Source organism: Thamnophis sirtalis, unplaced genomic scaffold (genome assembly GCF_051295495.1).
Source record: "Thamnophis sirtalis isolate CommonGarterSnake01/CBP01778 unplaced genomic scaffold, rThaSir2_p1.2 scaffold_2, whole genome shotgun sequence".
Taxonomy (NCBI): Eukaryota; Metazoa; Chordata; class Lepidosauria; order Squamata; family Natricidae; genus Thamnophis; species Thamnophis sirtalis.
In genome coordinates this window covers 176,042,321-176,054,096 of record NW_028261382.1, presented here as the reverse complement: position 1 = coordinate 176,054,096, position 11,776 = coordinate 176,042,321, and the positions used below count along the sequence as shown (strand labels likewise).

General features: G+C 43.1%; 1 protein-coding gene across 3 annotated transcripts in view; it reads right to left on the bottom strand.

Moving 5' to 3' along the window:
* Positions 1-2,546: 2,546 nt before the first annotated feature.
* Positions 2,547-11,776, bottom strand: part of BCL2 (BCL2 apoptosis regulator) — a 150,506-nt gene continuing 141,276 nt past the window's right edge. For 2 of the 3 annotated variants that reach the window (XM_087707558.1, XM_087707559.1), the window contains one exon: positions 8,418-8,810. In XM_087707558.1, coding sequence (XP_087563684.1) covers positions 8,676-8,810 — 135 coding nt within the window. In that variant the 3' untranslated portion in view covers positions 8,418-8,675. Of the gene's footprint in view, positions 7,261-8,417; positions 8,811-11,776 lie in introns of those variants that run through there. The other variant, XR_015695698.1, reaches the window with a different exon arrangement.

Here is an 11,776-nt window from a genome sequence, read left to right as displayed (position 1 = left end):
CAGTTCAGCGGTTCTAATCTCACCGGCTCAAGGTTGACTCAGCCTTCCATCCTTCCGAGGTGGGTGAAATGAGGATCCAGACTGTGGGGGCGATATGCTGACTCTGTAAACCGCTTAGAGAGGGCTGAAAGCCCTATGAAGCGGTGTGTAAGTCTAACTGCCATTGCTATTTTCTTAGTTTTAAGTATCAAACAATAAAACTGATAAGATTCTTGTTAGTTGGGGGAGGGGAAATATCACCATCAACCAATGTGCTTTTCTAACCAAATATAGCTGGCTCCATGAAAAGCTGAATGGGCTGCTTGATTTCTGATGAAATATGTAGAATTATTTCAATAAATGCCGATAACCAAGCAAGTTGATATACAATATCTCAATATCTCAAAACAGATTGGATCAGTATACAGTTTGACGTATGATATGTAATTGAGCTTGGAATTATGGCCATTAAGTTGTGCCAGTCATTAAGTGGGCCATCACATGACCGTAACCAATTTTATGACCTTTTTTGGAGGGTGTTATTAAGTGATCATGGCAGTCATTAACAAATACATTTTCTGCAATCAGCGGGTTTTGTCAGATGTACAATCTTTCAATCATGTAGGGGCCCACCATCAACTAATAACTACGGTGCACATGGAAGGGTGACTAACGCTGTCCCTCACTACTCAGGGTCTCAGTAAAACCCACTTCCTCAAAGTTACTAAGAGGCAAGCTTCCCTTATCATCAAATGCTTGGGGTCAAAAGCAATCACGACTGAATATCCTTTTTACGATTGGTAACGTAAGAGAAACAAATATCCTTTTTCATATACTGAATTTCACTGCTTCCGGGAAAGTAAAATCAAGATATGTGAATTACGTTTACACTTTTAATACTGAATTTCATTTGGCCCCTTAGAAACTAGTTGGGATAGAAGGACCCAGATTGTGGGGGCGATATGCCGACTCTGTAAACCGCTTAGAGAGGGCTGAAAGCCCTAGGAAGCGGTATATAAGTCTAACTGCTATTGCTAATAGCAGTTAGACTTATATACCGCTTCATAGGGCTTTCAGCCCTCTCTAAGCGGTTTACAGAGTCGGCATATTGCCCCCAACAACAATCTGGGTCCTCATTTTACCCACCTCAGAAGGATGGAAGGCTGAGTCAACCCTGAGCCGGTGAGATTTGAACAGCCGAACTGCAGAACTGCAGTCAGCTGAAGTAGCCTGCAGTGCTGCATTTAACCACTGCGCCACCTCGGCTCATTCTTTCCCCAGTTCCAAAATAAATGACAACCCAGTGTATTAGTTTTATTGACCTTTCACTGGCAATCTGAGAAAGTTCCTATATATTTATAATTTATACAGAACAGAAGAAGGGGTACTGGACTTGAAAATGAACGTCATTTTGAAGCATTGTAAATACGCAGTATGTTATACTAAACCAAGGTTATAGTGGAGAAGGTAAATTAGGAGGGCGTTTTGATCAACCTCCTCCCAATTTTTTCCCTTGGGAAAACATCATACAAAAGATTCATTGCTTGATGTTGCATATCAGTGCGCCTTCCGTGTCTTATGGCAGAGGACTCACAGTTGGATGAGTTAAGTGCTCCTACGCTAAGCTATTACTACAATATGGCTGAGTGGATGAATACTGTAATCAAAAGAGCCAAGTGGAAATCTCGGCCTTGCCATGAGCCCCGTAATTTACCCTGGAAAGAACCTCTGTCAGCACAATTCTATTCAACCCTTAAGAAGTGCAGTTCAATAGGTCTTTCCCATCAGAAAGTGGACATCAGGACATAGGGTTGAATTCCTGTTTTCCAGACACAACGTGAAATACTCCACGAGATGAGAAGAGAGGGAAATGGGATGAACAGTGCAAAGCAATAGCAGTTAGACTTATATACCGCTTCATAGGGCTTTCAGCCCTCTCTAAGTGGTTTACAGAGTCAGCATATCGCCCCCAACAACAATCCAGGTCCTCATTTCACCCACCTCGGAAGGATGGAAGGCTGAGTCAACTCTGAGCTGGTGAGATTTGAACAGCCGAACTGCAGAACAGCCCGGATTGTTGTTGGGGGCAATATTAGGTAGATGTATTAACCTCTAAGCCACAGGCTCTCCTAGCTTTGTCAGCTATACCAGGGGAGAGAGAAAGTGGAAGCAAAAAAAGCTAAAAAAGCTAGTTAGACTTATATACCGCTTCGTAGGGCTTTCAGCCCTCTCTAAGCGGTTTACAGAGTCAGCATATTGCCCCCAACAACAATCCGGGTCCTCATTTTACCCACCTCGGAAGGATGGAAGGCTGAGTCAACCTTGAGCCGGTGAGATTTGAACAGCCGAACTGCAGAACTAGCAGTCAGCTGAAGTAGCCTGCAGTGCTGCACTCTAACCACTGCGCCACCTCGGCTCTAAGCATAAGCAGATGAAAATATCTGTATAATGTCGCACCCTTTTCAGCTCTAAAATCTGTGTTTTGCAGGATTTCCCCCTTAAATCCAAACGAAGTCCCAAACGAAAAACAGGAAGGAGGATCAATCATGGTGAAACAACGGGGAAGATAGGCAAAATCAAGCTTTTATGTACATTTAACATCTCTAAAATACGTTCAAGTTGAATAGTACAGTATTAATATTAACAATCCTTATAGCTAGTGCAGCCACAGTATTATACAATTTGCAGCAATCAAGGGGTGGGAAGTGGGGATACACACTACTGGCCATCTATAAAAGACAGAGATTATTGACAGATATTTGGACTCCTCTGGTATGTAGACACTTACAATACCAAGAAGCCCAAGGGGACAAAAAAAAAAACAACAGGAAAACACCCAGCAGTAGCATCTATTTACATGCCTGCAATGTGAAGCAGTTCTGAAAAACAATCGCAGCATTGGGCAACAAAAGAAAATGAACTTTGTTCCAATAAGTACTATTTTCTAGCAGCATAGCCATTCCTAGCTCGAATAGCGTTCTATTGTGACTATGTAAACGTTTCATTCAAAAACACTCTGTTCTTACTGGATGGTGCTTGAGACCTGTAGTACGATTTTTTGTTTTTTAAAGAAGTGGAATCTGGAAATTAAGACGAGAAAGTGCTGAGGATGCTCCATGCTCTCTTGTCCCATAAGCCATCAGGCTGTGATGCTCGCACAACCTCTTTCGGAGGAACATCATTATTTTTAGATTTAGATTTTTTTAGATTTTAACTTTATTTATATGCCGCCCTTTTCCCTGAGGGGACTCAGGGCGGCTCACAATCCAGGGGGAGGGAAAAACAAAACAAGATACCCACATAAAGACAATACATCATTAAAAGCGCAACAGTCATACTATTCGGGTGGGGTTGAAGTCTTTAGCCCCAGGCCTGTCGGGACAGCCAGGTTTTTAAGGCTATGCGGAAGGTCTGGAGGGTGGTGAGGGTACGAATCTCCACGGGGAGTTCGTTCCATAGGGTCGGAGCAGCCACCGAGAAGGCTCTCCTCCTTATTCTGCCCTCGTCAACAGAACAGGGCTGCTGGCTGAGGAATTCTGAGCGTTGAAGTCCACAAGTCTTAAAAGTTGCCAGGTTTTGGAGAGGGCCCTGCTACAGGTGATGGATATTTCTATTCTAGCCACACCAATTAAGCAATTTCTTGAAAGGGTGGGACACATTGAAGTATTTCATTTGGATCCTTTATAATGACTGTAGATGACGTGAGGCACTACACCAGATCTGAATTTCTTACTACCGTTCAATGGTGGGAATAGTAGGGCAGCTACTTGTTACTCTAGCTTAGATCCAACTCATTCCTTGCCCCATGTTCTTCCATGACATATTTGAAAGCATGTAGTTTCCGAGGCAGCACCATTATTTTTTGTTGTTCTCCTCAAGCTTCTGAACAGCATTCTAAGACTTGCTCAAGGGGTTGACTTAAGGAACCTACTTCAAACATACATTTTTATTACCAGGGGTAGTATTCACTTACCTTCCCTACCGGTTCGTAAATGTGAGGAGGGTGCATTTCAGGGGTGGGTTTCAACCGGTTCGCGGCGGTCCCTGCGAACCGGTTGGTCGGCGAACCTGGAAGTAAGTAACTTCCGGGAATGGCGAAGGGCCCACCTGCCCGCCCGCGCTCCTTACCCGGTTTTGATGAGTTCTGCGCTTCCACGCATGCGCAGGACGCATACAGCGCCTGTGCGATCCTCCAGGAGCAGCTGGAGCATCGCACAGACGCTAGTACGCATGCGTGCACCACGCACATGCACGAGGATGCCGCCGGCTGCGTTCCAACCGAACCGGTTGGAACGGGGCGAGAAACCCACCCCTGGTGCATTTGCTCAGCCTTCCACGCATGCACTTTAGCTTTAAAAGGGGCCTAAATGGAATGCCATAGAGTTGGGGTGGGTGGGAGAGGCCACCCGTGATTTCCACTACTGGTTCGGGGCAAACTTGTCCGAACCACAGAATACCACGTCTGTTTATTACGATTTTGACTGTGACGAGCTTTGGAACGAGCTCCCCGCAGAGATTCGGTCCCTCACCTCTCTCCAGGCCTTCCGAAAAGCCGTTAAAACCTGGCTGTGTCGGCAGGCCTGGTGGTCGATGAGTTCCCTTCCCCTCTCGAATCGTGTGGCTGTTGGTTGTTTTTAAATGCCCTGTATTTTTTGCTGTAGTTTTTGTGTTTCCCTTCCCCTCCTTTGGGTTTGTGCGCCGCCCTGAGTCCCTGCCGGGAATAGGGCGGCATATAAATAAAATGAACCTTGAACCTCGAACCACGTGTATCACAAATGAATCCTATTCATGTTTTCCAGTATCAGCAGAGCTCTTACACGGGAAGGACAGTCTGATCCTATGCACAATTTTCTGCAAGTCAGTTGGATGAGCGAGTCTCAGCTTAGGATGTGTGAGCCAGTTCTTTGGTAAAACTTGTAAGCCTGGTGAATCACTGCAACCTTGGAGTTTCAAGGACACGAAGCTTGTTTGTGGAATGCAAAGGCACAGCTTTTGTGGGCATTCCTCCTTCTCTACACCAAATATTTTAACGGAAGGCTAGTTGGAAAAACCCTTGTGTGGTTTTCTTATACATTTTCTTATACTCTTTGGACATTCCACTCGGTTTTTTTTAGGCACAGTTCAACTGCCTGAAATTCTACAGAATCTAAATGCACCCGACTTATACATTGCTACTTATAAATTCTACAATTTTAATATACCTTAATAAACATTTTCAGGTTTAGCAAAGCTAAAATAAAGTGAAGCCGGTAAAAACACATTTGCCCAGTATCTAGAAATCAGAACGCAATCGTATATCTCTATATGTTTCTTTCTGCTTATGAAATGAAAGCGCATCATTTCACGGATGCTCCTGAAAAGCTGGATGCGAAGGCCATAAATTGTATATAGTAGCTACAGCCCCCGTTAACATGCATAAAAACTCTGGGCTCAGCCTACCAGAAAGTTCTCATGTGCATGCTCCGTTGGCCGGAGAAGAAGCTGAGAAAAGTGGCTTTCTGGTGGACCTGGCCCATTTACATTTTAAAGCAGCTTTGAAAACATGGTATGAATCATATGAATCATAGCAGCCTTTCCCAACCATGGTGTTCTTCAGATGCGACTCCCAGAATTCCCTTTGATTATGGGGGATCCAACACATTTGGAATGTAAGAGGTTGGGGAAGACTGCACTACATTTTAAGTTTAAAAGTACTACATTTCTGAGACCAGCCTTTCCATTTTGGTGCACAACTATTGTTTTGGGACTGCAGCTACAAATCTCTAAGCAGCATATCAATGGAAGCCGGTTATTATTTCTTTATTAAACTTACATGCTGGATTTCCAGTCGGTAAGATCTCTGAAGGTGATTTACGTTATCTAATCCATTTTAGCAAGTACCAGGTTAGAGAAGGCTGACCTCATTAGTTTTTTTTTTGTATATATATAATGCCACAAAATCAAGTTATTTCACTCCTTACATAGGTTGTATCTGTCAATTCTTTTGCTACATTCTTTTGTAATACAAAGCTTTTGATGACTGTACTTCAGTCCTGACATTTTATCACTGTATTAATATTATTTCATAACCTCTACTACTTTACAGTTTTACAGGCATATTTTAAAAAAAAATGGAAAGGAAAGCTTTAAAAAAATAAACAAGATAAAAATTCATTCGTGTCAAATATGTCCATCTCATTTAATTTAAACCTTTTGATCCTTTCAGTTTTTTTTTATTTTCATCCCGGAATCTAAGATGCCCCTCATGTAAATTAGCTCACTGGGAAATCTTGAGTGCTTAGGATCCAAGGAACAAATTATAAGTTGGTTAGCTTTTGAACTTGACGAGTCCTTCCTCTGCAACATCCCAAAAACACCTTTGCAAGATAGTCAAGAGCATTGCAGAGAATCTCCAGTGTTGAACCCAACAGCAAAGTCCGGAACAACCACAGAAGTCCAAGGTGTGTGCAGACATGCTGCTTTTCATGGTGGCCAGCTATTTAATCCGGTGATATAAATGGACAGCTGCAATTCTGTTAAGATGGAACGATGGGACTACTGGAATAAATACCACAGCTGCTTTTGTCCAAGTGACAATTGTCCTGACAGATTTCCTTCTTCCTTCAGGGACTAAATCCAACGCAGGCAGTCCAACAAATTGATATCTAAGCTGCTGTTAAACAACTTCACGAACGGAGTCCATCGCAGTCTTGGTTACATTCTTAGATATTGCCAGCTTTTTATTTAGGGGGGTTTAGGGGTATATAATGCCCAGTAAGCATGTGCGCGTGCGCACACACACGAACACTTGGGAAGGCTCAGGATCTTTGTCATCACCACTGCCTCATTTATCTGTCTTCTCCATCTGAGCCTAATGTGAACTAAGGGCCAGGAGGAGAAGTCAAGATAAGGAGAGACAGCTACAACTTATCTTCGCTTCATTGGTATTCTTTGGATAGTAGATGAATTCACAGGAACAGTAATCAAGTGACAGGTGCTCAGGCGGTTGGGTTGAGACACCAAGGTAATCCTGGGTTGATGCCTGATGATGTTAAGGTGCCAGCAGCTCTGCCTATAAGCCACCTAGATATATATAATCAAAGAACCCAAGGGTAGGCGCACGGGGGGGTCTCCTATTCATTTTGCTTAAAGTTATTTGTAACATATTCTCCATTCTCTTTCCTTTCCAGATTTCCATGCAAAAAAACACTTGGCACCTCAAAGGGTTGAATGTCTATGGAGTCATACCAGATGGAGGCATTGGTGGGGCATTTCTTTATCTTCTTTTCTTTTCGAAGACATCTGGAGGAATAAATAGGGTGCATCACTTCTGAGGCATATAACCTTCCAATCTGGGACTGGCCCAGGGCTAAGAATGCAATTTGGGGGTGTTAATTTTGATACAAAGAGGAAGTCATGCCTCATCTCCGCCAACTGATCGCTTCTTCTGGCCAAATGAACCTCGAGCCTGTTTTTTGTTTTGTTTTTTTTGACTTTGAGATGTGACTAATTAATAAAGAAAATTGCATTTAAGACCCTATGAAAAAATTAACCAAGGAAGGCAAGGCTCTATTGAAAGCAAACCATCCCTCCACTGGGGAATGTGAGCCACAGCTAACTTTGAGGCTTCAGTTCTGCAAGCACAGGCCACAGGCACTTTTGGTTTTCCTGATAATTGCACGAAAAACGGCAATTTTGCAGATGAAATATTTAATGAAACTTGTTTCTGCCCCGTTCCAACGTATTTCATTTCAGCCTTTTAAAAAATCACGGTTTGAGGACCCACAAATAGCTTCCTTATAACGATGGCCAATTGTGGTACGTAATGGCACAGCACTCGTGTAACAAAATACTGCATGAATCACTATTTCCAGCTGTTGCTCTGCTGGGCATTTCTCCAAAAACAGCTGTCGGCTGTAGGGACAGAGGGTTGAACCATATGGTCTTATTACTGGCCTGGATTTGGCATTGTTTCTCATTCTGAATAGGTACCATGCCGAACCACCAAACCATTGTCTTCTCATCCTGTTGCCTTTTTTTTAAGTCACCGGCTCTGAAACCTTACCTACAAAATTGTGCCACTTTATCATCCCTCTTCCTAAGGGTCGGGTATGTCTCTATACCTACAGCTCTTCAGCCTATCCTGATAAAATAGTCTGCGGAATGATACTTTCCAAGGAAGCCGAAGATCTTTGGAATCTTCATTAAAAAATATACAATGCTTGTGTTCCAGAATTTTAGGAAAATAGTGGGTTAAATGTAAAATACTTTAAATAAATAACTCTTCTGCAATGTAAAAAATAAATGAATATTCCCTTTGGCAGTAATAGCGCATATATATATATATATATATATATATATATATATATATATATATATATATATATATATATATATATATATATATATATATATATATATATATATATTGTTATATGTGTATGTATGAGGGTGTGCATTTATGTATACACACAAATATGTGTGCGTGCTTGTGCGCGCAGGTGTGTGTATAAATATATGCACACATGTGTCTGTGAACACCCAAACACACCCAAACACATATATAGAAGGATACTTGGCTCATAAAATAATAGCATTATCTGACAGGGGGAAAAAGAAACACCTCATATTATTTTCTTCTTTCAACACTCCTCTTTTTTCAGTTCCGGAAATCAAGGTTTCCCATCAGCCCATCACCAGCTGGATGAAGTCAAAAGTCACTTATGTCCCAGGTAAGCCCCCAGGGTGATGCAGGCGCCCACCACGGCCAGACTAAGGATCGTCTTCAGAGGCAGCCACGACAAATCTAACAAAGGCCTGATGTTGTTGCTGTACAGCTCCACAAAGGCGTCCTGTGCAAAAGAAAAGGACAGGGGGAAAGCGATGAGAAACATAGGAGATTACATGCTATAAAACATGAACAGGCACAGTTGGTATTTGCGACCGTTAAAACCACAAAACAAGCATCAAATATGGCGCCCTTTCATTCTCATTCATGGAGGAGGAATCTGTTCAATTGTGGAAGAAACTCCTTCCAGGTGAGGCAGAAGAATCACCTGCCTCCTAGTCAAGATTAGATTAGATTAGATTTTTTTTTTTAGATTAATTTTATTTGTATGCCGCCCTTTTCTGGGAGGGACTCAGGGCGGTGAACAACTCAAAGGGGGAAAGGGAACATAGAACACAATACAAGTGATTAAAATAAACAAGAGTCATACAACCACACAAGTCGAGAGGGGAGGGGAACTCATCAACCCCAGGCCTGCCGGCACAGCCAGGTTTTGACGGCTTTCCGGAAGGCCTGGAGAGAGGTGAGGATCCGAATCTCTGCGGGGAGTTCGTTCCAAAGGGCCGGAGCGGCAACAGAGAAGGCCCTCCCCCGGGTAGTAGCCAGGTGGCATTGGCTGGTGGACGGAACCCGGAGGAGGCCGACCCTGTGTTATCTAACGGGTCTATGGGAGGTAATTGGCAGCAGGCGGTCTCTCAAGTACCCAGGTCCAATACCATGAAGGGCTTTATAAGTTACGACTAGCGCCTTGAAGCATATCCGGAGACCAATAGGCAGCCAGTGCAGCTCGCGGAGGATAGGTGTTACGTGGGTGAACCGAGGCGCACCCACAATCGCTCGCGTGGCTGCATTCTGGACGAGTTGGAGTCTCCGAATACTCTTCAAAGGCTGCCCCAATAGCAATAGCAGTAGACTTATATACCGCTTCATAGGCCTTTCAGGCCTCTCTAAGCGGTTTACAGAGAGTCAGCATATTGCCCCCAACAATCTGGGTCCTCATTTTACCCACCTCGGAAGGATGGAAGGCTGAGTCAACCCTGAGCCGGTGAGATTTGAACCGCTGACCTGCTGATCTAGCAGTAGCCTGCAGTGCTGCATTTTAACCACTGCGCCACCTTGGCTCTGCCCCATGCCCCATGTAGAGCGCAATGGTATTCATAAGCCATTGCGCCATTGGTTTTCATAACTGTCAAGCAATATAATAAGGGCCAGTTTGGTCTAGTGGTTAAGGCACTAGCTAGAAACCAGGAGACCATTAATTCGAGTCCTGACTTAAGTAAGTGCATCTTGGGCCATCTGGTTGGTGATCTTGGTGACCAAGATCACCAATGGGCCAGTCACACGCTCCCAGCCCTAGGAAAGAGGCAAGGGAAACCACTTTTGAAATCTTATCAAGAAAACTGCAGGGACTTACTTGGTATCAATACCTGGAATGGGGAAGAGGAAGAAGAGGAGGAGGAGGAGGAAGGGGAGGAGGAGGAAGAATAGAATAGAGCAGAATTCTTTATTGCCCAAGTGTGATTGGACACACAAGGAATTTGTCTTTGATGCATATGCTCTCAGTGTACACAAGGGGAATAAAACACATTCATCAAAAATAAAAAGACACAACACTTAGTGACAGTCATAGGTTACTAATAAGCAATCAAATGATACTAGGACACAAATGAAACAATATAAAATTTAAGGATACAAGCAAATGGTTATAGAGGAAGAGGAGGAGGAGGAGGAGGAGGAGGAGGAAGAAGAAGGAGAAGGAGAAGGAGAAGGAGAAGAAGAAGAAGAAGAAGAAGAAGAAGAAGAAGAAGAAGAAGAAGAAGAAGAAGAAGAAGAATTATTTCTCTATTAGATTTGGATGCTTCCATTGGACAACGAAGCTGGCATAATAATCTGCTTTAATTCTAGTTTCCAATGTTTATTCCACACACATTCTCTGAACCAAAAAAATTATTCTATATTGTATAGCTTTTCTAAACCTCCCACCCTCCCAGGCGGGTTCTCTGGAATCGCCTCCAAGGTGGCGCAGTGGTTAAGTGCAGCACTGCAGGCTGACTGCTAGATCAGCAGTTCAGCGGTTCAAATCTCACCGGCTCAGGGTTGACTCAGCCTTCCATCCTTCCGAGGTGGGTAAAATGAGGACCCGGATTGTTGTTGGGGGCAATATGCTGACTCTCTGTAAACCGCTTAGAGAGGCCTGAAAGGCCTATGAAGCGGTATATAAATCTGCTATTTTTCCAAATCACGCTTATTATCCAACAACAATGCCTTCTTGGAACCAGACATTCTTATGCGCTCCTGTTGCCACCAAAATTATATTATATTTATTAATAAAATAAAAATCATTATATTTACCCAAGTGGACACAAACATGCAAGTTTGTCTTTGGGGATTAAAGCCAGTAACTTATCTCCCATATCTTGAGTTTTGGTAATCCAAGGAGCCTTTGAGAATGGGCCTTACTAGCAAAGTGAAAAATACAAACGATGAGAATAAATCTCTCCACTTCAGCTGCACAGCTCTTCCTCTGTCCACTCTCCTAACCAAGAGGAACATCAGTAGCTTTTCGAAGTGACAGCTGCTTTGAAGATGAGCCTGTTACAAGTTTCATCAACTCCGCTAAATGCCTAAGCAAGCAATTGTTCTCGCTGGCACATTTAGCAGCTGACACAAGATGGCGCATCGTCCTTCTTATGCCACGCGATTCAAAATTGAGTGAATTAAAATGTGAAGGGAGAAATGTTTACATAAAGAAACGGTCAATTTTTAAAATTTATCTTCCCAAAAGGGGGGAACAAATAAGAAGGAGGCTAGCTTGTATTCTGGTTGTTTTTTTTTGGGGGGGGGGGGGAGAGGCACCTCCCATACCAGGATTATGAGCTCTTAATTATACCCCTAAAATGACCTGAAATCAAAACTACCTACATTCCCTTGTTTGTAGCGTCTATGTGCAAATCTTTCGTTAGCAATTTTTAAATAAAAGATTTCTGCCAAGGACAGTATAAAGTTAAACACTTTTCTCTAGACTTGCTT